This window comes from Ursus americanus, chromosome 2 (genome assembly GCF_024610735.1).
Source record: "Ursus americanus isolate L20-20 chromosome 2, mUrsAme1.1.p, whole genome shotgun sequence".
Classification (NCBI taxonomy): domain Eukaryota; kingdom Metazoa; phylum Chordata; class Mammalia; order Carnivora; family Ursidae; genus Ursus; species Ursus americanus.
Window position 1 is genome coordinate 23003809 of NC_142128.1, and position 26966 is coordinate 23030774.

General features: G+C 51.4%; 1 protein-coding gene across 6 annotated transcripts in view; it reads right to left on the minus strand.

The window, feature by feature from the left end:
* Window positions 1-4624: 4624 nt before the first annotated feature.
* VWA3A (von Willebrand factor A domain containing 3A) overlaps window positions 4625-26966 on the minus strand; it is a 61977-nt gene continuing 39635 nt past the window's right edge. For all 6 annotated transcript variants that reach the window (XM_087869879.1, XM_087869888.1, XM_087869893.1 and 3 more), the window contains 17 exons: window positions 25962-26036; window positions 25647-25791; window positions 24999-25194; window positions 21395-21465; window positions 18814-18966; window positions 16969-17041; window positions 16152-16262; window positions 15518-15615; window positions 14533-14670; window positions 13413-13521; window positions 9855-9999; window positions 8979-9123; window positions 8386-8537; window positions 7491-7614; window positions 5933-6030; window positions 5678-5743; window positions 4625-5369 (listed from right to left, as the gene is read on the minus strand). In XM_087869879.1, the coding sequence (XP_087726005.1) occupies window positions 5692-5743; window positions 5933-6030; window positions 7491-7614; window positions 8386-8537; window positions 8979-9123; window positions 9855-9999; window positions 13413-13521; window positions 14533-14670; window positions 15518-15615; window positions 16152-16262; window positions 16969-17041; window positions 18814-18966; window positions 21395-21465; window positions 24999-25194; window positions 25647-25791; window positions 25962-26036 (1885 nt within the window). In that variant the 3' untranslated portion in view covers window positions 4625-5369; window positions 5678-5691. The remainder of the gene's footprint in view (window positions 5370-5677; window positions 5744-5932; window positions 6031-7490; window positions 7615-8385; window positions 8538-8978; window positions 9124-9854; window positions 10000-13412; window positions 13522-14532; window positions 14671-15517; window positions 15616-16151; window positions 16263-16968; window positions 17042-18813; window positions 18967-21394; window positions 21466-24998; window positions 25195-25646; window positions 25792-25961; window positions 26037-26966) is intronic.

A 26966-nucleotide genomic window follows, 5' to 3' on the forward strand; every position in this document is an offset into this window, starting at 1 on the left:
CAAAAGGGCTCTGTGCTCGGAAACCCGCCCATGATTCCAAGAGCTTCACCACCTCCTCCCTGACACCTGCTGCCTCTGCTTCTTCTGGGTGCCCCAGCCGTGCAGGTGGCTAGCGCTACACGTCTGTCCAAGCCCTCTGCTGGCTTCAGGGTCAGGTGTGTGAACCCTGGGTCCAGCACTGAGGGTCCTGTTGTCCTCCCTCCAGAAGTTAGATGAGCCAGGCTGTCAGTCACTGTCACCTTCATCATGCCACCCCCCCCTCCTGCTCCATCAGAAGACAAGGCTTGCACCAGGGGCCGGATCCTCATCATCACTATTGATCAAGGCAGCAACCAGTATGGTGGGCCAGCCGTTTGCCAGGCCCTGTGCATATGGAGATGGGCATCTCTGCCCTGCATGATGCCTACCGGCTGTAGAAAAGAACGGGCACTGAGTGATGATGATGAGCCCCGTGGTTGTTGCGGGTGATGTCATGGGGCAGGGACCCTGACAGCTATAAGGACTGTATTTTTTAGTCTCTGTTGTCACTGCCCTGCTCTCCAAAGTTCCAGGTGAGGGACCTGGTCACACCCTGCGCAAACACTGGTACTCATGGGTTTAACAGTGGGGAGACACCCCAAATCTGAGTCATCACAGGGGATGACTCTAATTCCCCCGTAAGGAGGTGAGAGGATGCAGCCCCACAGTGGAGCCCTTCCCTACCCAGGACTCTGTTCTGGGGACTGGTCTCTGAGACCAGAGCCATCTTTCTAGCCTATGGGGAGGTTTTTTGTGTATGTGACGAAGACTGGGTGTTCCCTTAGGCAAAATCCTTAAAATCTCACTGCACCTCGGTATCCACAGCTGTAAAATGGACCCAAATAACCCTGGCTGCTCCGTCTGCCTCACAGGGTGGTCATGAAAGACCAGATGCCAGAGCCCTTGGCAAACCACGGGAAAGCATGCTCCGGGAGGGCCTTGTTCACTGCAGTGTCCCAGCACCTGCAACGGCGCTGGCGCCAACCAGGTGGTAAGTAGCTGCTGACTGCGTGAAACCACTATGACCTCTTCTGCATCTGGGAGCACCGTGGGTGAGGACTGGGCTGACCCCTGCCTTGGCTGCACTGAATTCCCCTGGCAGTCCTGAGCGTTAGAGGCTACTGTTCCCATCACCCAGAGCTAGAAAGTGAGGCTCAGAGAACATTCGCGAACTTTGATGGGATCTCAATAAATGGGTGGGCCTGGATTCAGGTCACTGGGGACCCAGAGTGGGGTTTGGTGAAAGGAACTGGGGAAGGGGCGTCAGGGACCCACCCCGGCCGTATTGCCTCGCGGGACTTCCGGGAGAGGGTGCCCCGCACTCCGAGAGCAGCCCCAGCCGGGAAGCTCCGGGCGTGTCCTCTGGGGACCCCCTCACCACTCCCCCTGCCCACGGAGCCCCCGCAGCCTCCGCTGCGCTCACCGGGTCGGGCTCCCGCGGCGCTGCGTGCTCCCGGCGCTCCGTCCACGGTCTCAGCACGGAGCCCGGGCGCTGCGGGGCGGCCGCCTCCCGGGGCGGGGCCAGGCTGGGCACCGGGACCGCCCCGCAGCGCCCGCCCCTCGCTCGCCCTGCACCGCCCCACCCGCGCCTCCCGCTCTCCGTGCCCTCTCCGCTCGCTCTCCGCGCCGCCCGCTCCCTGCGCGAGAACGCCCGCGTTGCTTAGGGCGGCGGCCGCAGGCTTTCACAGCGAGGAAACTGAGACCGGTCGAACAGGCAGGGGGTGCAATGGGCCTAGGACGCAAAGCGCCTGCGCGCCAGGCCTATCCTGCCGCACAGTGGTCCTAGAACAAGAAACAATGTTTCTTCACCCCCTTCCCCACCCGTCTGTTCCCCCCTCCACCCCTGCACGTTCCTCTCCGGGCAGCCTGCAGCCTGCCCTCCTCTCTTCCTCGGCCACCTATTCATCACCCCACTATTCTTCTATTCACCTTTTTGCCTATTCGTCCATTTTCGCACGCAATTTTTGTGTGTGTGTCCATTCATCTATCCATCCATCCCTCATTCTGTCTTTCCACCTATCCACCCAGCCTTCCATCCATCCAGTCATTCCATGTATCTTTCTTTCCTCCCGTTCACCAATCTGTCTTCCTTTCTCGTATTCTCCCACCCATCTCTGGGTTCATCCGTCCTCTGATGCGGTCATTTCACGTTTAATGGGGGCTTTGTGCTGGGGCCCCGCTGGATCACAGCATCCCTGGAGAAGCCCTCTGCAGGTGGCAGGCATGCGCCTGGCAGCTGGCGCTGCTCCTATAGGAGCTCTGAGGGCTGACTCTGAGCCCTGAACCCAGAGGCCTGGTCACTTCCACCTGAAGAGGCCACTGGAAAGGCTGCACCCGTGTGGGGAAGAGAAAAGAAAGTCTTGGCCAATGCATGCTGTGTGCCGGGTGGTAAGGTATCTTGCCGAATCATCACAACTCTGTTTTGGCCCAATTTTAGAGGTGGGGAAACAGGATCAGAGAGATGGAAAGAGGCTCGGAGTGTGGTGGGAAAAGGCCATGGGGGTCAGCCCTGGCTGTGAATCTTGGCTTTGCCACTTTCTTGCTCTGTGTTTCTGGGCAGCTACCAGACTCCGTGTCCTCATCCGAAAATTGGAAAAGTCACGTGCTTTACAGTGGGACATTGTTATATGCAGGGTATGGTGCCTGGCCAGTCAGTGCTCAGCCCACGGCAACTGTTATCATTGTATAAGAGGTTGGGATTCAAACCGAGGTCCTGTGCTTCGCTGTTTCCCAAACCATGTCCAGACCATGTCCATCACTCCGTTCCCAAAGACCAGCCTCTCCTCTCCCACCAGCTGGGCCTGGGGACTCATATCCCCAGGCCCAGCTGGCTGTTGTTGTCCATAGTTACAAGTTGAATTGTGTACCTGCCCCCCTCCCACCACCCCCATCCCCTCAATTCGCATGTTGACATCCTCACCTCCAGTACCTCAGAGTGTGACCTTGGAAATAGAGTCATTGCAGATCTTGTGGTCATGAAAGATAAGGTAATAGGGAGCAGGGCCTAATCCAGTACGACCAGCCTCCTTATGAAAGTGGGAAATTTGGACCCAGATGTGCACGCAGGGAGAGCATCATGTGAAGATTGGAGTTAGGCTGCCACAAGCCAAGGAACTACAAGGAACCAGGAGAGGGGCCTGTCACAGAGGCTCCCGAGTGCCTTCAGAGGGAACCGGGCCCTGGCAGGACCTTGATCTCGGGCTTCCAGCCTCTTCAGCTGGAGACGATCCGTTCCTGTTGTTTCAGCCGCTTATTTTGTGGTATGTTGTTATATGGTAGTTGTTACGACAACACCAGCAAAGCAATACAAACACCAGAGGTCATTTTCTCTATGTCCGTAGAGGTGACGCGGAAGGGCAGCTACCCGAGCCAGTGACCAGACCGAGATGCACGGGGGCAGGGGCTGTGGTCACTGCTGCCTCCCTGGGCCCAGCGTGGAGCCTGGCCAAAGCCAGGGCTTGTCAAGCTTCAGTGAACTGTGGTTTGTTTGGGTTTTTTTTTTAAACAATTGATGAATTTTTACTTCCTAGATGAAGATCTAGAACATTTCCAGCACCCCAGATGTCTTCAGTATGCCCTTTACCACAGGGTAACCACTATTCTGACTTCTATTGCCAACGAGAGTTTTGAACGTGATATAAATGGAATTACACACTATGTACTCTTCTTTTGCAGGACATTGTTCGTAAGAGTGAGGCATCTTGTTGAATGTAGTTGTAGCTCCTTTTTAAAATTGATGTGTAGAAACGTACACTGTACCAATGTCTCACAAATGTATCAGATCGTACAAATGTATCACAATGTCTTTGCCCATTCTACCATTGGTGGACATCTAGGTTGTTTCCAATTTTTGGCTCTTATGAATGAAGCTGCTATAAACATTCTCGTATATGTGTTTTATGGAATACATGCACTGGTTTCTCTAGGAGTGGAATTGCTGAGTCATAGAGTAGGCGTACGTTTTCCTTCAGCAAAAATTATCACACAGTTTTACCAAGTGGTCGAACCAATTTACACTGCCCCCACTCCACCCGGCAATGCATGAGAGTTCTAGTTGCTCCGTATCTTGATATTGTTAGTCTTTTTACTTTGTGCCATTCTGGTGGGTGTGCAGTGGTATACCATTGTGGTTTTAATCTGCATGTCACTGTAAAGCTGTTGAGCACCTTTTCATAGACCTATTCTCCATTCGTACCTGTTTGAGTGTTCTGTCCATTTAAAAGAATTAGGATATTTATCTTTTTCTTATTATCTTATTATCTATTTCTTATAAAGACATTTATCCTATTTCTACATGAAGAACTTTTGGAGTTCTTCATATTTTCTGCATATGAATCTTTTTTTATCTTTTTTTAAAAAAGATTTTATTTATTTATTTGAGAGAGATAGGAGAGAGAGCACAAGCGGGGAGAAGAGGGAGAAGGAGATTCCCTGCTGAGCAGGGAGCCCGACGTGGGGCTCAATCCCAGGACTCTGGGATCACGACCTGAGCCAAAGGCAGATGCTTAACCAACTGAGCCACCCAGGTGCCCCTGCATATGAATCTTCTAATAAAGTTTTATATCACCAACAACTTAGACACACATACAGATGAACCAATCATCACTTCAGCTTAAAAGTCATTTTGGTCCTATTTAATTAAATATAAGCAACTTTTTGTCTCAGAAAGTGATCCCCAGACCACATAATACATGACATACTCATTTCATATGCACAGAGTAGGGCTGAGCCCAGTGGACCCAGCCTGACTTTCACTGCTTGAGCAGAGCGCTCTCTCTGGACTCAGCTCCAGAGCAGACTTTAATTCAGTTTGGTTGAACAGGGAGGGGAACAGGTGGTAAGGCCTACTTGTTTCTTCTCCCAAGATGGGCTGATGGTGAGTCTGCATCACCCCCGTGGAGCAGGGTGGTGGGAAGCACAGAGTGAGGGGATCAGGGTAGAAATGACATCCTCTGGCTGGTTTCTGGAGCTGGGCTCCCACAACTGAGCCGGATGATGACAGTTTACTACATCTGCCCCGTGGCAGCTTCTGGGGACCTAGAGATGGTGAGGACACCAGCCTCGTCCTGGGGGAGCTCACAGTCCAGAAGAGTTGGCAGGGAAGCAAGGAAGCATGACACGGAGTGCTGGGCATAATAAGTGCTACATGTCACTGCTGTGAAAAGGGATGTTTGGTCAGGATGCAATGGAAGGAAGGCTGGAGGCTCCCAGCTCTTGATGGGCCTCAGGGACATCTTCACAGTGGAGCTGAGGCCATTCGGATCAGCAGGAGTCACCAGGCAGAGGGTGCTAAGAAGGGCGTTCCGGGCAGGGCTTGGTGCAGAGCTTCCCAGTGAGTGACAATTCTGTGGCTGGAGTGTAGGGTGTGTTGGGGGACAGGGCGGGAACGTTAGGGTGGACCCAGGATGGCAGAGCCTTCCCTCCCTCAGCTTCCAGGGAGCCCTGGCACCTGGGATCATGTTTCCTGGGGATGAACTCTGGGTTACAGCTTTCCCAGGGCCAATGTGTGCTCAGTGAGTGATTATTTGTAGGGTGGTCTTTCCGTTTAAAGGCATCATTTCTGGTCCCTCCCCATAGGGACTACTGTCCATGGAACAGAGCATGCCGTCTGGCCCTTGGTGGGTACTTACAAGATGGAGGGTCTATCTCTTCCTCTTACCTGAGAATGCTTGTCTAAAAAGGAGTAACATTTGGTTCTGTGTTGTTTTTCTTCTGGAGCCGGGACCTAGTGGATGGGAGGTGAAGTAAGATGGTCCCCTTGATGCCCAGATTTCTGGGCCTGGTGGGGAGAAGCAGGGCAGGAGTTCTCGGAGGAAGGCTGCCATGACTAGGGTAGACCCTGTCTTGAGGAGGCCCGGGGTCTGGGTGGGCTGGAGCCACGAGGCAGGTGGGAGGGGCTGCTTGAAGGGCGTACCTGAAGGACTGGGCCTTCCAGAGGAAGCTTCTGGCCTTGGTGATCTCCTGGGCCAATTTCCTTAAATCATCTCCTTCAAACAGTGGCAACACGGGATCCTTGGAAAAGGGGGAAGGAAGGCGAAGTTAGATCCGTTAAATGACTGCATGCAACTGAAAATCCAAAATCTCAGCAGAAAAATGTTAGAGTTAGTCAAATGCGGCCTCCCACCCAGTCAGGAAATCTGTGGGCCTTGGTTTGCATACCTGCAGGGACAAAGAGCTCACCACCTGCCAAGGCAGTCATTCTGCAAATGGGACACTTTGAGATAAGGTGTCTGAGAGTCTGTGTCAGGAGTGGGCAGGCCGTGGCAAACTGAGATGGTCACTGAACTTCACTGAAGTCGGCCCCTGTCTTCCCAGCAGAACAGAAGTGGTACATGTTCCTTATTTCACTGTTACTCGGAGAAATCTGTTCTGCCCTTTCCCTATTGCTTCTAGTAAAACCAAGCTTCACAGACATGCTTTTTTCCTATTTCAACCAGTGGAATTCCAGAGGCTGGCGTTAAAAACACAAATTTTCACGATCAGCAAGAGAATGAGTTATGCAAAGCATTTGACTTCAAAAATTATGCCATGTCCTGTGATATGTACTTTAACCTCCAAAAAGAAATCTGGAAATCTGGTTGTTTGTCTTACTTGATCATTTGTTGCCTTGAAAGTGTTATAATTGACATCACCGCGTTCCTAAAAGGCATACACATGTGCATAACTTTTCCGTCAGACCACAAGAGGGTGGTTGGTATTCTCCTCTTATCTCACATGCAGGATGGAAGCTGTGACTTTACGGGATTTACTTCTTAGGTCATTTGATCTGTGTTTCAATGAACTGAACACAGGAGATGGAAATAGGCGCGACTCAAAGCAAAGAGGTTAACGGCGTGGGTGTCTGGGCTCCGGCTTTACCATTTGCTATGTCGTTAGGTGTATTCCTATCCCTTACTGAGCCTATTTATTCATCTGTTTAGTGGGTATAGTAATGGTCAAGAGGCTTGGAAGGATAGTCTATATAGAGCAATGCGCCTGCACAAAATAAGTGCTCGATGAATGTGAACTGTTCTATTATTTTTTAAAGATTTAATTTGATTTATTTATTTTAGGGAGAGAGAGAGAACGTGTGTGTGAGGGAGGGAGGGGTAGAGAGGGAGGGAGATGGAGAGAGAGAGAATATTAAGCACACTCCATGCACAGCACAGAGCCCGATTTAGGGCTTGATCTGACGACCCTGAGATCATGACCTGAGCCGTAATCAAGAATCAGCCCAATGGACTGAGCCACTCAGGCGCCTCTGAACTCTTCTATTATTAAACGACACCTCCACACTCTGCTTCTTTCCCACCCTGAGGAGAGCCAGGCTAGAGGAAGAGCAGCAGGGAAACCAAACCCCTTCTAGCCAATGCTTTCTAGTCTCACAGGAGAAGCAGAGATCTTTCCAGTTAGAGGAGGAAAAAAACCCCACCTCTGCGGACATCACATGGAGACATTTGAACAGACTTCACTCCGTCACTCCGCAAACCTACCCTTTCATCCACGAAGCCCTTGGTCAGCAGGCCATGGATTTTGAGGAGAGTGTCCTCGTCAACGGGGCAGTGGTAGCGGCCCCCTGTGAGGGCGGCCAGGTTTCTCAGGAAGTCAGCTGCTGCCCTAGTTGGGAGAACAGAGGTGCTGGGGCCAGGCCCGCTGACTGGCCAGGCAAGCTCCCTGCACCCCTAGCCCGTGGGGAGCTCAAGTCTGCCGGGCAGTTGGCCTTGGGCCTGGAGGCTCTGGGCCCTTGAGACCATGTTGGCATCACAGGCCCAGTGGTGGCAAGAAGCGGATTGGCTGCTTTCATGTCACCACTGAGCGTGAAAACACACGGCCAGCACACGGTCCTTAATCCAGCCGGTGCCTGCTCCTATGTGTTAGGCCTGGCAGGGACATGGGTGTGACCTGTACGGAGCTCATGGTTTAGACAGCTCAAATACGCCCCCAACTCATCACAGTTTTGCCAATAACATGAAAGTCTTTTTCTGAAGGAGCAGAATCTCTCTGGTCTGACACATGCTCCTCTACGGTGATGGTTTGTAAAAATAACCATAACAATGCTACTTTGAGCTCTTTCCCCCAACAGTCACCAGTGGGCTCCTGAGGAACATCAGGAGGGAGAGTACGGTGCGTGCTCACAGGAATCCGTGCACACCCGTTTCCAGGCTGGAGAAGAGTCGGGAGAGCGGGTTCTTGGAGGTGGAGAGGGGGCTTTCACTCTGGCGTAACACCTGCCCGGGCCCTTCTCATTTCTCATTTATGGGTCAGGGGGTCCGGGAGAGATCAAGGTCTAAGGGGAGACCCTGGACTGGGCGAGTTGCTCAGGGCCTGGGCCTCACACATGCAGCCAAGGGAGAGGAGCAGAGCTCGGACCGGCTCCTTCTTGCCCACCTGCCTGAGCCGTTCAGGGAAATGGTGTGCATTTTCACATCTCTCTTCTCCGTGAGTCTTTGGACTTCACTCAGAATAAGGCTGCAGCTCGTATCTGGCTTCCCGTCGGTCAGGAGGTACAATCCTTCCACGTTGTGAAAACTGAGGGCTTTCTGAAAGAGCAGGGGCAGGTTGTCTGGCTCGGGGTCGGGGATAGGCGCTAACCGGGAAGGGTCAAAACCAACTGCCTGCTGTTCCCAGGGAAAATGCGTCTGATTGGATCCCACTGACTTGTCTGTTAAGGGTGAGAGCCCCACCCCTGCTTCACCCTACCACAGACCAAGCAGGCTGCCAGGGTTTAGGAGAAAGAGCACAGCCCACTTCCGGGCTGGTTAACCCCTGCGAGTCACTTAACCTCTCTGAGCCACTGTGTCTTCGTCTATGATGTGAGAACAAGAATCCCTTTCTTGCTGGGTTGTTGGGAAGATGAGAAAGGTAACACTTATTAAATCTGAAAGTGCCCTTTGTAATTTGAAAGCCTCGTGCAGTGTCCGTATAGGGGGTGAGGGTATTTCTGTTTGGCTGATGGGGTTGGGCTCAGTAGTAGAACTTGCCAGTAACGCGTGCAGGATGGAGGTGCTCCCCTGAGCGTGCAGGTGGGTCACCCACTGCATGGCCTCGTGGCATGCCGCATCAGTGGTCTCCACCAGAGTGTCCCGCCACAGGTGCAGGTCCTCCGCAAAGCTGAGCAGGTTGAAGCTGGGGAGTGGGGAGAAGAGGTGGGGGGCAGAGAGGAGGTGAAAGGGAGTGGCTAGAACATGGCTGGTTGAAGTAACCCCCGTGAGGACTGTTCGTGCCTATCAGCGTCAAGCCCCCACAGCGAGCCCCGGGGCCCCTCGGGGAGAAGGAGAAGGTACACACCTAAGATTCCAGATGGAGACTGAAATAGATTAACATCCCACCTCGGCCACTTAGAGGGTACGTGATCTCTGGCAAATTACTCAACCTAAGTCCTAATCTTTTCTGAAAAATGGGGATAATAATGGCAATACTTCATGGGGGCGCTGTGAGGATTGAACAAAATCATGCCTGTAAAGTGCTTGGCAAGTGGAACGTGCTCGATAAATGTTTACTCTTATTAATGAGAGGGCAAGAATGAGTCCCAGCCTAGGAGAGTCTCCTGCTGTCTCCTAGCGTCCACCTTTGTGGGTAGAGAAAACAAACAACCCTGAACCCCAACTCTCTTAAAAAATCAAGTTCAGCTGAAATCCACAATTGAAGGCCACCTGGTGGTTCCTTTGCTCTGCCTGCGATCGTCCCGGGGCCCGAGCTGGATTTCTAAAGGCTGTTATACTTCTGTAAAGGGTGCAGTGCTCCTTACTGCTCAGTTAAGCTATGCCTCCAGGCCTCGTGAACGGTGAAGAGGGAGGCCCCACAAACCGCCCCTTTCATCGTCCTGCCCCACACCCACTCATGCCCCTGCCTCTCACCTGTCACAGCGCTTCCTCAGCTGCTCCCAAATCAGCAGCACCAGCTCCGTCTTCACCTGCTGCAGGTGGGGGCCCACGGATCCCGACGTGTCCACCAGGATGCACACTTTGCTCTCCAAAATGGTGCCAAACAGTCGGCGGCTCCCTGCTCCAAGGTGGTGGGGGCAGAGGCAGGGAAGGAGTGAGGGGTCTCTCCCTCTCCACCCCCCCGGTGGTTATTCTCACAGCAGCTGTCAAGTACAAGGTCTGCCAAATACACCTGTTGCCTGACTGATCACCGATCAATGTCAACCCACTGGGAGATGGCCTTTGTGGTGGTGTTGGCAGGGTGTCAGTTGTCCAAGGGCAGAGCCGGTCAGTGCTGTGGGCTTTGGGAGGTCAAGATTTCAGCTGTGGCTTTGCCTGGGATCTGTGATCACTTGCACAAGTGGTTATAATTGCTCTGGCGTTGGGGCGCCTGGGTGGTTCAGTCGGTTAAGCATCTGCCTTTGGCTCAGGTCATGATCTTGGGATCCTAGGATTGAGCCCCGCATTGGGCTCCCTGCTCAGCGGGGAGTCTGCTTCTCTCTCTCCCTCTGCTCCTCCCTCCTGCTCGTGCTCTCTCTCTCAAATTAAAAAAAAAAAAAAATCTTAAAAAAAATTGCTCTGGCCTTGAGTTTCCCCATCCCTACAATTGAGTGACGGTGCAAAGCAGTGTTACAGTATTGTTTGGAGCTGGGAAAGATGTTACAGAGCACGGAGTCCATCAGCTGGTCAACAGAAATCAGCGGAGCGTGGCGCTGAGCCCTCATGGAGCCGAGACTCGGGCAAGGAAGACAGATGTTAGATCAGCAGTTACAGCTCTCCGAGGCTTCTGACAGAGTGTCGTGCGGCACATCGTGGGGGGAATCTGAATTCCATGGGTGAGCTACCCCTGCAGGAGGAGTGGCAGCTGGTGCAGGAAGAGGTGGAGGTGTGGAGGGGACAGCCTGGGAAAGTCTAAGCTGGAGGAGGAGGGCTTGGCGTGCTCCGGGACCTAGAGAAAGCCCATGCAGGGACTCAGGACCACTGGAATGGAGAGACCCGTGGGGAGAGGGACAAGAAGTGAAGCTGGTGACGTGGTAAAAGGATTTGGGATTCATCCCAAGGGGAAACAGAGAGGGCCAGTGGCTGGCCCGGGTCACACAGACCAGCAGTGACCGCTGACATTCATACCCACATCCTCTGATCCACACTTTAGCCAGGCAACTGCTAACCCTATCCTTCCTGCTCCCCAGGGCTGAATATGGAGGTCACCCAGGGGAAAGCCGAAGGAACAGAAGAGGAAGCATCCAGCGTTCTCTAATCACACCTCAGGGACCTCCCTGGAGGCCGTAGTAGAAACAATGGAAAAACTGCCACAGAAAAGATGGGCTGCTCTCCAGGAAAAGGTGGACGGAGCTGGCTGGAAACCCCTGCCCATCGACTCCTTTGGGGTGTTCTCTGGCAATACTCATGTCAACATGAGGACAAGAGGGAGCCATCCTGAGGCATGCGAGACGTTCTGTGAGGATGGCCAGCCATCCAGGCAGTCCGGGGACCTCCAACCACAAATGGACGGCTGACCCCTTGTAGGAACCGGATGGTGGAAACATAGAGCAAGTCCCCAAGCCCTATCGTTTTTACCTCCCCAATCTCTCCGACTCCACCTCCTTCATCCATCTCCATCACCCTCACCTCTTCCGGCTGGCCTGGTCTTTCTTTTCCCTGGGCTACTGTGAGTTTACCTGACTCCACTCCATCCCCTCAACAGTTTATATTCTACCCGACAACCAGTGGGATCATTGCCCATGCTAGCTCAATCACTTTCCCCTCATTTACAACATTTAGTGGCTTCCAATTGCTCTTAGGACAAGGGACAAAGCCCGGGAATGGCCTCGTTTCTCTGGGATGGTCTCATCCTTACTTGCCCTCATTCTCAGCCACACTGGCTTTCTTTTTTTCTTTATTTAAATTTATTTAGAGAGAGAGAGAGAGAGTGTGTGTGAGTAGGGAGAGGGGCAGAGGGAGAGGAAGAGAGAGAATCTCAAGCAGACTCCTCACTGAGTAGGGAGCCTGACTCAAGGCTCAATCTCACGACCCTGAGATCATGACCTAAGCTAAAATCAAGAGCCAGATGCTTAACCAACAGAGCCACCCAGGCGTCCCTCACACTGGTTTCTGTTTAGTCTTTGTATTCAGCACCCCCCAGCCCCCCAGCACCTCAGATATGCCTGTCTTTCCTCTCTTTGCCCAGCTAACATCTATTCACTCTTCAGATCTTGGCTCAAATATCACCTCCTCAGGAAAGCCCTCCGTGATCTTCCTGTCCAGGCCTGCCACCCCCTTAGAGGCTCGCACGGCACCATGCCCATCTCCTCTGTACGTGTCACTGTGGTGACATTAGACTTATTTGTGAGACTCTTTGGTTAATGTCTGTCTCCTAAACTGCATGCTCCATGAGCTCAGGGACTGTGTGGGGTGTCAACTTCCACCATCTCCCCAGCGCCTGACAGGAGAGCAACACGTATTTGTTGAATAATGAATGAATGAGTGAATAAGTGAAGTAGCCCTGGGTTTTGAAGTGTTGGTGGCGTTTGAAGTATTAGGTGGCACTGGGGTGCGCACCTGTATGTGAGCGGGGGACTCAGCTCCTGCTGAAGAAGGAGTAGCGGCATCGCTGGTCTTCACACCCTTCCCAGCAGTGAATGTGCACTGGGATTGGAGGGAGGCACGTGACCTCTTTGCCCCACGTCAGCCTCTGACCCGACAACTGCACCTGGAGCTGGAAGCCCCCTCCAGGGGCTTTGGGAAGCACAGTCATCGCTCTACCCCACTGCACATGGTCTGTTTTACCAGGTTCTACTGCAGAGGACTGGACCTAATGAATTTGCACAGGATCCTGAGGGGCCCCCCCCAGGGACCTCTATAAAAGCCTCTTTTACTCCTTCCTCCTGTTGTCCCAGGAACCGTCCAGTCCCCAAAGCCTCAACGCCCTCCTGTCCAGCTCTAGCTATCTTCCTGGCCTCTTGAACTTGATGCTTCTGACCCTCTCTCGATCCCCAGCCCACCCTTCTCTAGGATGTGAGTGTGGCTCTCCTGGGCCAGCCCTGCCGTTAGCCTGCCCCGAAGGGGCCTTGGTGCTCTTTGGACAGAAGAGCGGGGGGATTCTTCTCTGCCAGGACCCCTCCCATATCTACCCTCATGGACCGGTTCTGTGGGATCCAATCAATAATCAATATTGACTTGAGCCTCTTGAGAGTGAGCACCCCAGTCATGTCCAGGAAGGCAAGGGGTGGGGGATGTGGCCTTGCAGGGTGGGCCTAGACAGGTCTGGGTTCTCTCTGGTGCCCTTTGGCCCATGTTCCACCTCCCTGACATCCAGTAGCTTGCCTGACCTCGGAACCCAGAAATCATGTTGTACCTGGATGACCCTCCTGGCCTCACTCTTGACCTGACAGTTTGTGCACCTGCCTGGGAAAGACTGACCCTGGTCCCCGGGGTTGACCTTGCACTTCCCCTCATGCCGCTCCCACCCTCCAGGATGGCGGGCAGACTCACCAGACAGCAGCCACTGCAGCCTCTGGACATAGCGCCTCAACACCTTCTCCAGGCCCGTGATGTATGCCTCGATTTCCCTGGGCGTCCACTGGATATGTCTCACTATCCCCTGGATTAAGGCAAGCCAAGGCGAATTCCCCCCCATCAGCTATGGCTTCAGATCCCCATCACTGCCGTGAATGGTTCAGTCGGTTGTGGTTAATAATTTCCAAAACATCTATTAGGCATGTATATATTTGCTTACAGGCTTTTTTTCTTTTATCAAACTACTAGATTTATCATTCTAAAAGGAGTAGGGGAATTGGGATGATGGTTTTGTGGCAAATGTGGTCACTCCAATAATAAAAAACATAGCATCTCTAAATTTTAAATTAGAAAACCCTAATGGTAGGACAGGAAGTCCAAACATGTCAAACTAAAAGATGACCACAGACAGAGAAGGGGACAGACAGCATGATAAAACACCCATAAAACCTTTCTGGTGAATAATTTTGAATTTGGTGGCTACTGTTGGCTTTCTAGTTTCCCCTAACGTTGATAATGTGTAAAATGGCAAGGATAGAAAGTGGGATCTTCTAAAAAAAAAAAAAAAAAAAAAAAAAAAAGACAACCAAAAACCAAAAAGAGAATGATTCGTTTGTCATTTGTACTAAATTTCCTTGCTCCAGGGTCAAAGCAATGAAAAAAAATTTACCCCAAAACTACAAACTAGAGAACACTGTCACCTCTCCCTGGGGTGGGGAGGAGGGAAGCCTCTGGTCTCCGCCAACCTGACAGAACCATCAACAGAACTGGGGTACAGAGTTCTGGTGAGTTCTTCAGCCACTGCCCCATTCTCAGGAACTGTTTCTAATTCCTGAGCTGCTGTGGAGTGTGTCTAGCTCAGGGGTGGGGGGATTGGGGGGTGGGGGTGTCAGGCCCTCCAGGGGTTGGCTTTTCTTCCAGCGGGATCTGCATTTCCCATTTGCTGAGAGCAATCCCACTTTGTGGCTAGAAGCAGGAAGAGAAGCCTCGGCACAGACACGCACATGGAGTGCCCCCAGCACACTGCACGGCTTGTGGCTGATCGCAGGCAGGGGGTGGGAGAAAGGGAAGGACAGCAACAAAACCCACAACTCACATTGATTTCTATGCTGGGCAGGACGCTGCAGTATTTGGCTGACGCCAGCCCCGGGACTGACTTTTGATGAGTGCAGCTGGGACCCATGTATCTGGAGATTTCCATTTTCAGTTTTTTTAGCCCGTAATTTGCTACCCACTGGAGAATAAAGGAAAGAACGATTATCTTGGGTAATGTAGGCTTAATTGAATGATGGTCTGACTCATCTATAAAAACCTCGTGTTTGAAATCTGTCTTGTGTTTGAAATGTGGGGTTTCTAGGTCCTCACCAAGTATCCGCTGCCTGTGGATTCCTTCCCCTGCGCTGGGGAGAGATGCACAAGAAACACAGGGGACGGGGACACAGTTTATGGAGCAACTGCTACTTCCTCGTCTGGTGGGCGTTGGTGGTTCCCCAATAATTTCAACTCTCTCCCACAAAATTTGAGTGGAAAGCCATGATTGGTGTGAAGTTCAGACTCTAAACCAATGAGGATAATATCAGTCTCCTTGTCACTGTGACAGATACAAGGATAGTCAGGCTCATGGCCATCGAGCCTGGCTCCGGGATTGGCCCCATCAGAACCAAGCTCAGACGTTTAATAAATGGTTGTGGGAAGAAAGCTGTTCCACCTTCAGGATATGAACAAGAAGGGGGATTTCTGCTGCTTGCAACCAAAAGATGGACACTGCTCAGTTATCTACACAAAATAGACTTCAACTACTCACCAATCCTATTAGACAGGAACAACTGTCTTCCTTTTTACAAATGAGGACACTGAGATTGAGTGTAGCTGAAGGACTTGCCCGAGGTCACCCAGCTAGGAAGTGGCAGGTCCTGGTTTCAAACATAGGTCTACTTAACTCTTTCCCCATCTGCCACATTAAGCAATCATTGTAAGCAGGTGTGTCCCCACTTCCAAGCATGCCCACTTTCCTAGAGGTGGAAGGTTGGTGGAAGGAATTATTGCTTGAGGGACATGTGCTGGTGCCAAGAACTTCATACCTCTTGGCTTGAGCAAACTGTATCCTTCCTGGGCAACTGGATAGAAGTGCTAACCCGTCGTACGCCCTTTCCTTGGGGGTACTTCTTGTATACGGAGCCTGGGAGAAACAGAGTGAGGTTATCTTGTACACCTCCCTTCCCTCCACCGTTCCTCTCCTCCCCTCCCCACTTGGGGCTTCCTTTTGCATGTTAATTTCTCTGTCAATCAAATCAGCTAGAAAATTCCTTAGCTGCAGTTTGTTGAAGGGTAGAAGGGAAGCTCTTAGGTGGATCAGGGGAAGCAGACTGCAATCTCCCCTCTCCACACCTCAGTGAATCTTTACTGGGATTTGTACCATTTCACAGTCATCAATGGGGGGGGCAGTAGGGACCGGAGGACACTCATCTCCACTCCCTTCCCAATTTCCCAATCAGCCTCAGAGCACAGGACACTGCCTCTCATGGATGGAGGGTGAGTGGTGTCAAGAATTGGCACGCCCATTTCCCCGGGCTGGAAGACCTGAGTGGCTTGAGGACAGGCACTGCTGCCCATGTGCTGGGACAGCTGGAGAGGCTCTCCCTACCACGGGGCCTGCTGACCCTACAGTTCCTACAGGACGGGGCCATCCAGACGTTTGCGTAGCCTCCAACTCACCCACGTTATTCCCCGACTCTGTATAAAACAGTGAGAGAGCGGTCTCTGCTTCCCTCCATTTGGTCTTCCTCCTCCGTTCTGCAGTCCCTTCTCTCACGGGCGGGGCTGCAGCTAGGGGACAAGTGGCCTGTTGGCTGGAGCAGCCTCAGGGGGTCACACGGTGACGCTGTCCAGCCTGTCTTAGAGACTTGTCGATTTCAGCCATGCTGCGCCCTTGAATAGGGCTCCAAGATGGCTTTGAGGTCCTTTGGGACTACCCCACGTCTTCTGGCCTCCCCGGGAGCAGCAACAGCCAGACCTGCCATTTGCCAAGTACCGACGTATCCCAGGCGGGGGTGCTTAGAGCTTTCCGTACCCCTGTCCTGTTTTATCTTCATAGTGGCCCAGGTTACAGGCGAGGTACAGGGGTCTCAGAATCAGTAAGGGTAGAGCAAAGATTCCACCCGGGTCTTGCTGACTCCACCACTCTGCTCTGGACCATTCTGCTAATGTCTCTGACATTGGACATAAGATACAAGGTCTTGGTGCTATGAGTTGAATACTGTAATAAACGTACTGATGTCCTGTCATGACCAGCTGGTGCTGGTCATTATCCTCAGCCCCTCTAGGCCTACGTTTCTTTGTCAGTAAAATGGGGAACTGACAGATGACCTGTCACACAGGTGGGATTGATGTAAACTTTAGATGGGTCAACCTCCATGGAAGGGCTGGCACGTGATCATGCCTCATGATCACCCGTCATTTTAGTTACTATCGTAATTAATTCACCTCTCAGCCAGGCCCGCCACCCACCGGCCTGAGCGCAGCCGTGCCTTACCTGGTGGGATGCCTGCTTTGCCGTTAGCTTGCAAGGGAGAACTCTTCTCTCTATCAGGGTCGTCTTTGAGGCTCTAGAAAAGAGGCAGTCTTTCCTATCAGTGGCCTGTTCTCCATGACAAGCCCAAACTGTGTGTAGCTTACTCCCATCCCAGGGGTCGAGTGTCCAGGAGGTTCTGTCCACACAGGCACTGTCCTCATTCAGAGACCTCCACCAGGTTCCAGGAGCCAGCCCAGACACCTTGCCTTCCCTTGGCTTCCCAAATTCTGGGATGAAACCCCAGTCTCAGTCGGACCATTAGGAACCTGTTGGGGAGGGGTCCATGGGAGCAGAATCTCAGACATGTTTGCCCATCTCCTGCTGTTGATTTAGATGAGACTGTGGGTTTTGGGGTTAAAAAAAAGTGTATGCATGTGTGGGGTGTGTGTTTAATAACAGTGAGGGAAGGGGGCGCCTGGGTGGCTCAGTCGTTAAGCGTCTGCCTTCGGCTAGGGTATGATCCCGGAGTCCTGGGATGGAGCCCTGCATTGGACTCCCTGCTCCACTGAGAGCCTTGCTTCTTCCTCTCCCACTCCCCCTTCTTGTGTTCCCTCTCTCGCTGGCTGTCTCTCTCTCTCTGTCAAATAAATAAATAAAATCTTTGAAAAAAAAATAACAGCAAGGGAGGGCATGCTAGGACACCCGTGGGATTTGCCAGAATTCCTCCGTTACCTGCCCTTCTTCCTACTGGACTGGGATTTCTGGCCTCTAGCATGATAAACAACCATTCAGGTAAGTTCTGTGCCCTACAGGGTACCTGAGTTTTAAGGGAGGAGTTCTTCCTCACTGGGCACAAGGGGAAAAGTGACGATGGCTGAAGAAGTCACCTGGGGCCCTGGACCAGCTCACATCACTGGGCGAGCTCTTGTGGAAAAGGTTTGGTGGCTGCCACCCGAGGGAGCCCCCGGCCCTGGCTCTAGGAGGCTCTTCGGAGGCCTTGGTATGGCCTGAGCCTCTTCGCAGAGTCAGTTCAGGAAGCACTGAAGGCCCAAGAGGCAGCCCCCGAGACTCTCAGGTTTCATCCCAGAATTTGCCTCTGGGCTGACTACTGGAACCTGGTGGAGGTCTTTGAATGAGATGGCAGTAAGCTACACAGGACCTGGATGGATTCCCTCATTCTGCAAATGCACTGTGTTCACAAGGATCTGTCCATCAGTGACGTGCTGCAGGGCTCTGGATATCTGCCTGTCTGCGCACAAGCCCTGGAGTCTGGGGGCCTCTGAGGTCCTTCTGATTTCTGTAGTAGGGTGGGTATTTTATGCCACACAGATGCGACAGGCTGTGACAGGGTAAGGCCCGAGCAGGCACAGGGTCACCCTTGAGTCCTATGGGCCTCCGCCAAGCCTTGGGCAGCAGTAGCTGTGGTAGCAGGAGCCCGTTACATATCCTAAGACCCCGGTTCCTTTGCCCCCGAGAGACCCTCCAGGATAAGCCCTCCTGCCTTACAGCCGTCAGATGTCATGGTAGGTGCCAATTCCATGGAGTCCTTAGCACCAGCTAGGGAACAAAGCTGAGACAGCCAGCCAGAGTCAAAGGTGGGTGGAGAGGAGGCCAGAGATGCCCCCACAGCTGAGAAGCAGGTCCCCCAGACCTGAGAAGCAAGTCCCCCAGAGGAGTTCCTCCCCCGGGAGGCCAGGGCTGGAGGCACCCTTGGGACACTCACCCCTGAGCACCCTGCCCCTGTCCCCACCCCTGTTGGCCCTAGGGTCTGGGGGGCCTGGCCCAGGCCATTTCAAGATCTAGGAAAGACCAGGAGACAAGGTGGCAATGAAGTCCTCTGTGTGTTATTAGGGAGGGGAGTCAAACCATTCTGGCCACCGAGGGAGTTGTGGGTTTGGAAGAACAGAGTTTCTTGGGCTGACTTCTTTGCTTGAAAATCTTTGGCTTTTCTTTCAGGAGGACTGCACTTTCCTGTTCTTTTCCAGACTGGTTCTTCAGGGAGGACACCAGTAAGGCACACTGCAACGGGGATTGGGAGGGTTAGCAGCACTCCAGCCGTGGTGTGCCTCCAAGCAGGGCGCACGTGCGCGCACACACACACACACACACACACACACACACACACACACACACACCAGGAGAGACTGGGCCCACTGGGGCCTCTGGACTCCTCTTTCAGTCCCTAGAATGCCTCCTGGGGCTGAGAGCACTATGGATCAATCCTATTAATAGTAAGTCCCATGTATTATTGGGATGCCTCAGGCACTAAGCTAGTCAATGCCTGGGGGTCTCAAACCCTCTTGCCAACAAGACACGCCAACTATGCTTTTAGGGCAAGTGCTATCTTAGCCCCATTTTATAGTTGAGGAACCTAAAGCTCCATGAGTTTAAGGGACATGCCCAAGGCCACACTACTCGTATGTAGAGGACTTTCCATTCAAACCCAGGCGGGTCTGGTCCAAAGCCAGTGTTTTCAGTTTGTGGACCCAGCAACCACATATGCCCATGAGCTCACCACATACCCGGGGCCAATGCTGGCCGAACAGTGGTGTAACACTTGGTTCCACATTTCTCTAGTGCCTGGAAGCTTCTCCAGTAATTCTCAAAGCAAATGAAGACACCTTTTGAATGTAAATCTCATCCTAGGAAGGGTGAGTTAAACCATTATTGCCCACTAACACTTTGCGAATGTTTGTCAGGTGAGGGGACAGACTAAGGTGCACTTGAGAAGGGTTAAACAAAGCCCCAGAGAGGCGTCCCTCCAGGGAGGGCAGCTGAGGCATGGCTGAGGGAGTCACAGATGGGCCAGTCCAGTGGACATGGGGGAAAGGAACCTGAAACTATGGCCTTGCCCTCCCAGCTCACACTCTGGTCAGGGGGATGTCACCCTGCAAATGGCTGCAATGAAAATGTGAGTCAGGCCAAGTCTCCTTCACAGGTTCTTCCTTTCTCTCCACATTGACCATGACCCCCCTCATGCTATCTGTCTACCCCCAGGGCTTGAACTGCTCCACATCTCCTTCCAGCCCCTAACTTCTCCCCCGTCTCAAGGACCCCCATTTAAATGTCAGCTCACAAGCCCCAAAACCTCACCTTTGTCCTAGGCCCACCCTCCCTGCATCCCCGACAGGATCCTCTCCTGTTTTCTCTCTCCTGGTCAATGGCAACACCGTCTACCGTGTCCCCTGGCAAGGAACGCAGAAGTTACTCTGGAATTCTTCTTCCTCGCCCCATGCATTTCATTGCCATAAATTTGGTCAATTCTTCCTTAAATGCTCCATGTCCATTCCCTAATCTCTGTTCTCATGGCTCCTGACACCACCGGCCCCTTTCTACCCCTCTCATCTCACCTGGAATTGCTCAACACCATTCCCTGAGGAAGTAACATTTTAGTCTTGAATGATAAGGAGCAACCTATGGGCCATCTGGGAGGGGATGAGGCAGAGAAAAGAGCAGGTGCAGAGGCCCCAAGTTAAGGAATGAGTTTGGGAATGAGCTCATGCATTCAAGGAACTCCAAGGAGGCCAGGATGTATAGCACACAGACCTTAACCATGACTTATAGGAAACTCCCATGCTCATCCAAAGCCTTGGGTGTCAGTGGACCAGGATATGGGAGGGAAGCTGATATGGGGTGAGTTGTGTTCCCCAGAAAGATATGTGGAAGTCCAAACCCCCATCCATGTGAATGTGACTTTCCTTGGAAATAGGGTCTTTGTAGATGTAATTAAGATGTAAGTTAATGAAGTCCTACTGGAGAAGGGTGTGCCCTTAATCCAACCGGACAGGCATCCCTGCAGGAGAGGAGATGCAGACACACACAGGGGGAGGGGAGCCTTGCGAAGGTGGAGGCAGAGCTGGGAGCTGTGTTGCCACAGCCAAGGAATGCCAAGGATTGCTGGTGACAAGGACTCTGACACCTCAGTTGGGCTCCTCTGAGCACTCTTCTTGACTCAGCCTTGACTTTGGCCTATTAGAACCAATTTTAGCAAAGAATCCTGTTAAGCCTGTTTGGCAAGAATCTCCCTACCCTTAATATCTAATTAAGTTCCTCTTAGTAAATTTCTATCCACTGACACTTTCTCTATATTGGCTATAAATTGGCTATAAATCCCCAGCTATCTTGGCTATATTCAGAGCTGAGTTCAGTCTCTCTCCTCTACTACAGTAGTCTTGGATAAAGTCTTCCTTGCCATTTTTACAAGCATCCAGTACAATTTTTTTAAACACCAGCCAGTACCAGAAGCTAGGAAGGGTTAAGGAGGGATTCTACCCAGAGCCCTCAGTAGGAGCATGGCCTCTGACAACTTGAGTTCAGACTTCTGGCCTCTGAGACTGAGAGGATAAATGTCTCTGGCTTTAAGCTGCCTAGTTTGTGGTACTTTATATGGCAGCCTCCATGACACTAATACAGAAGCGTAGTCATTTGCCCCACACCTAAGGCATACCTTTTGGGAGTAGTTGAGAGCCTTTTCCATCTCAGACATGATGGCGTTGATGTCATCACTTTCGTAAATACCTAGACACAAAGCATATTGTGAGTATGGAAGAGGGGTGTAGATCCTGGCAAGCGTCCATATTTATACACACCAGGGCGTGTGAAGGTGACCTGAACTGACCAGCCCCCACCCCTACGCCACCCAGCGGTGAGGGGGATGGGCAGGTACACTGAGGCTCCCAGCAGGGGGACTGGCCCTGGGCCCCGGCACCCTGCACCCAGCCAACTGCTCTCTCCCAGAGAAAGGATGAGTTAGGAGTGATGGTCCTGCTATTTCGGTAAATAAAAAGACCTACCTTGGGATTACTTAAAGTATTTAGTGTCTGTTGTGAATACTGGTGATTTATTTGAGAGGGACTGGAGTGTAATGACTAAGAAGACAGCCTCTGAAGTTTGCCTGCCTGGGTTCAACTCCTGGTTCCACCACTTATTACCTGTGTGCTTTTGGGCTCTGTGTCTCAGCTTTCCCATCTGTAAAATGGAGATAATAGTAACCCACTTCATAGGGTTATTGTGAGGAATGAATAATAATATATGTAACATGCTTGGAACCATGTCTGGCATATAATAACTGTTCTAGAGTGTGTGCTATTATTAGTAGTAATCACCAATGATAAATGTATATGTCCAGCTCTTTTCTCGGGAAGAGCTGGGTAACAGGGCCCCAGAGTTCCAGCCCCAGCTATGCCACTAACTTTGTAACTACAGGTAACTCATGTCCCTGGGAGTCATTTCTTCATTTGTAAATCAGAGAGGGTGGAATGTACTAGTGTGCCCCAAACCTCAATCACTGCTGTATCCCCATCACGATTTCCCCTTATCTGCATACCACCTAAACCATTACCTCCTTCATTTATATGTTATCAGTTCACTTTTGTTTACTTAAAAGCGTGTATATATATACATATATATATATGTATACATATATATATATAATTGACATGTTAGTTTCATGCATACAACATAATGAATGGACATTTGCATGTATTGTGAAATGATCACTATAATGTCTATCTAACATACTTAAAAGTATATTTAAAAAAAGAAAACTTAAAAAAAATAAATAAAAAAGAAAACTTAAGGGTGCCTGGGTGGCTCAGTTGGCTAAGCATCTGACTCTTGATCTCAGCCCAGGTCTTGATCTCAGGGTCATGAGTTCAAGCCCCACATTGGACTCCACGCTGGGCCTGAGCCTACTTTAAAAAAAAAAAAGTACATAAATAAAACATTTTAAAAAATAATAAATTTAAAAAAGAAAAAGGAAAATTTATGTCACTTTTTTTTTAAAGATTTTATTTATTTATTTGACAGAGAGAGACAGCGAGAGAGGGAACACAAGCAAGGGGAGTGTGAAAGGGAGAAGCAGGCTTCCCGCCGAGCAAGGAGCCTGATGTGGGGCTTGATCCCAGGACCCTGAGATCATGACCTGAGCCAAAGGCAGACGCTTAAAGGCTGAGCCACCCAGGTGCCCCATTTATGCCACTTTTGATAGAAGAAAGTTAACACTTTTTTTTAAACTTTTATTTATTTTCAAGTAGGCTCTAAGTCCAATGTGGGGCTTGAACTCATGACCAAGGGTCACATGCTCTACTGACTGAGCCAGCCAGGCACCCCCAGAAAGTGAGCACTTAAAAAAAATATATTTATTATTTGGGGGGGAAGGGCAGAGGAAGAGAGAGAACCTGTACTTAGGGCTCAGTCTCACAACCCCAAGATCATGACCCCAAGATCATGACCCAAGCTGAAACCAAGAGTTGGTCGCATAACTGATTGAGCCACCCACGTACTCCAAAGTTAGCACTTTTTTATATTTTTTAATTAAAAAAAAAAGATTTTGTTTATTTATTTGACAGAGAGAGAGAGAGAGGGTGCATACAAGCCGGGGGAGTGCCAGGCAGAGGGAGAGGTAGGCTCCCCACTGAGCAAGAAGCCTGATGCAGGACTCAATCCCAGGACCCTGGGATCATGACCTGAGCCAAAGGTAGACGCTTAACTGACTGAGCCACCCAGGCGTCCCAAAGTTAGCACTTTTTAATGAAACTTTAAAATAGACAAATAACTTCTTAGGGGAGGGAAAAAACCTTTTCCTCTATTCTCTTAGATTTCTCCAGCTGGGAGAATAAAACTGACAAAGATAGATTAACAAGAAAAAAAACAGAGTTTCCTAACATGGTAGCATGCACACAGGCAGGAGAAACTCAGTAACTCAGAGGGTGTGGTTGGAAGTTGGGGCCTGTATGGCATCTTAACCATGGACAGCTCGGGGCACCTGGGTGGTTCCGTCGTTAGGATTCTGCTTTCAGCTCAGGTCATGATCCCAGGGTCCTGGGATCTAGTCCTGCTTCGGGCTCCCTGCTCAGCGGGGAATGTTTCTCCCTCTACCTTTCCCCAGCTCACAAGTTCTCTCTCTCACTCGCAAATAAATAATATCTTAAAAACAACAGCAACAACAAAAATCAAGGACAGCTCCTTTATAGGGAAGTGACAAGACAAAGGGAAAGGGGTTAGGGTCTTGGGGGGGCGGCTGGCTGTGGAAAGGAAAACACAGGGAGGGAACTGAGGGAAGATAAGCTTGTTTTAGTAAGGTTTGTTGTCTCCAGTTCTTTTCCTCCTCTTCCTGGCACAGGAGAGGGAGACACCTAAGATGGAAATCTATGTCCTGCTTTTAGGCAAATGGGGGTGGGAGGAGGGCGGAGAACTTCGTCGCTGTTTCTCAGTTGTCTTCAGCTCAAACTAGTCCTTATGCCACGGTGGCTTATTTTGGGGTGGCATCTTCTGATCCCCTACAACTATAGCAATAAAAGAAAGTGACGCTGTGTGTTCCACATTCACCTGTCTTGCCAACCTCCTGTTGCAAACATACCACTTTTTGGGAAACGCTCAATTAAGAGACCCTGAAGGCCCCTTCCAGCTGTGACATCTTGAAATATTTTTAAGTCAGGGCACCTAGCTGGCTCGGTCCAGAGAGCATGCGACCCTTGATCTCGGGGTTGTGAGTTCAACCTCCACGTTGGGCATAGAGCTTATTTAAAAAATAAATAAATACAATATTTTTAAGTAGGTTTACTTTTTTTTTCTTTTTTACTTTAAAAAATTGTGGTAAAATACACTTAACATAAAATGTGCCATTTGGACCATTTTTAAAAAAGATTTATTTATTTATTTGAGAGAGAGCAGGAGGGACAGAGGGAGAGGGAGGGAGAATCTCAAGCAGACTGCGCTGAGTGTGGAGCCCAGTGCGGGGCTCGATCTCACAACCCTGAGATCAGGACCTGAGCTGAAACCAAGAGTCAGATGCTTACCTGTCTGTGCCCCCCCAGGAGCCCCCCATTTGAACCGTGTTTGAAGTGTGCAGTTCAGTGGCATTTAGTACGTTCACATCATTGTGTGGCCCTCACCACCCTCCGTCTCCAGAATAGGAATTCTGGAGATTTCTGAATGGGATTTCCACAGGCCCCTTTTCTGGAACACACCTATGGCACAGGGAGCTATGTTGGTACTGAGACAACTTTCTGGAAGGCAGGAGGTGGAAGGGTCTGCCAACTGTCACGCACCTGTATCTCCAAACCAGTGGAAGCGCCCAGCGGTAGCCTGGGTGACCTCTCGGTAGGCGGCGGCCGTGTCAGTGCGGCTGGCATAGTGGGCAGGGGGCGTGATGTCCATCTGAGGCTCGCCCACGTAGAAGAGACACACGTTCAGCTGGAGGTCGCAGCCCCCACAGGCCTCGGCCATGTAGGCGCTGACCACGGGCTGTGGGGGGAGACAGGGCGGGAGGGCCCCACAACTGAGGGCTCCTGGAGGGGCTGGTCTCAGGTCCGCTGAGCCTAATCCTCTTTCCTCAGGGCCTACTGGGTGCCTGGTCTAGTGCGTGGCACTGAGGATGGAAGGATAACTGAGCTTGGGCCACAGTTTCTCTGTCTTAATAGGGCATGGCTCAGGAGCGGACCCGAGAGCCTGCTCACGCCGAGTGTGGTCAGGGGACCAGAAGCATGGACATCTCCTGGGAGTTTGCTAGGAAGGCAGACTCTCAGGTCCCAGGCCAGGCCTTCAGAAATAGGATCTGCATTTTAACAACATCCCCAGGTAACTCTTCTGCACATTTAAGTCTAGTTTGGAAACTCAGGCTAGAGAACCCGTTGCTAGGCATCCATCCAGCAGAAGATGTAGGGTCGCAAAGGATGCCCAGGACAAGGCCTACCCACCATGTCCTGGTCAGGGATGCCCCCCGTGAAGAGGTAGATGCCCTGTGACTGGTGTTTGTCTTTGTCCCTGAAGTCCACTTCCACAGCCTTCCGCAGGGCGCTGAGGACATTCCTGCTGCCTTGACACCGCAGAGTCAGGGCCCACCTGGGAGGCAAGGAGGGCTGGCTGAGGGAGGCCCGCTGCTGAGGGAGGCCAGCCGTGAGGCCCCGGAGGGAGTGGGAGGGAGGGGATTCTGCTGGAGAGGGGAACAGAGCAAACAGCACCACAGAGGCTGCCCTCAGACATAGCAGGTTCAATCTCTGACGGTCACCTACCGCCAGGCGCTTTGTAGGTTTTCATGGCTCACGGCAACCATCTCGGGTCTCCAGCTTTCAATTGTGCTTCCAAACCTTGGGAGGGAAGGAAAGAGGGCGTGTTCTTAAGCAAGAGATATATCCATATTACACCCCAGGTCTTTGGGCTCCCCAGGCTTTCAAGGAGGCAGAATTCTGATTACACCCAAAAATACTAAGATGTCACTGGCCTGGGCCAACCACAAGATTTCCCTGCTAGTCATGATGCGTCACAATACATTTGCCGTGCAAGCAGAGTTGGGGGTCTCTCAGTCAAGACTCAGAGCCAGGACCAGCTCTGGCCAGACTTCGTTTCTGACTTCCCCACCCCACAAAGGAGGAAATCATTGCTCCACTTTAAATTCCCCTAGAACTGATTAAGCTCCCTAACTGGCTTTCTTCACTCTGTCTGTACTACAGCGGTTTTTTTTAAAAAAGATTTTATTTATTTATTTGAGAGCGAGAGAGTGAATGAGCGAGAGGGAGGGGCTGAGGCAGAGGGAGAAGCAGGCTCCCCAATGAGCAGGGAGCCCAATGTGGAGCTCAGTCTCAGGACCCCAGAGATCACGACCTGAGCCAAAGTCAGACGCTTAACTGACTGAGCCACCCAGGCACCCCAAAGTTTTTAATTTAAAAAAATACACATCATCTCATTTTCTTATGAGACAGAATTTAAATCCTTGAGAAGAGGACTGATCCCCCTTATCAAGGAAAAGGTGTTGCCTCTGGGTTAAGATGAATTCCTCCACCTGGCCTTCTGAGACTCTGCCCACAGATACCTCCCTCCCCCCACACATCCCCTACTGCTCTCTACTCCTCTCTGCCCCACTGTCTCTGCACATGTTTAAGTCTGTCCATTCTTAAAAATAACTTCCTCTTTCTACCAGGGTCCACTCTATCAGCCACTTCTCTTTCCCACGTGTGGATCAGGTTCCTGGAAAAACAATGTCCCACCACCTCCTCAGCTTCTCCTTACTTTGAAACCCA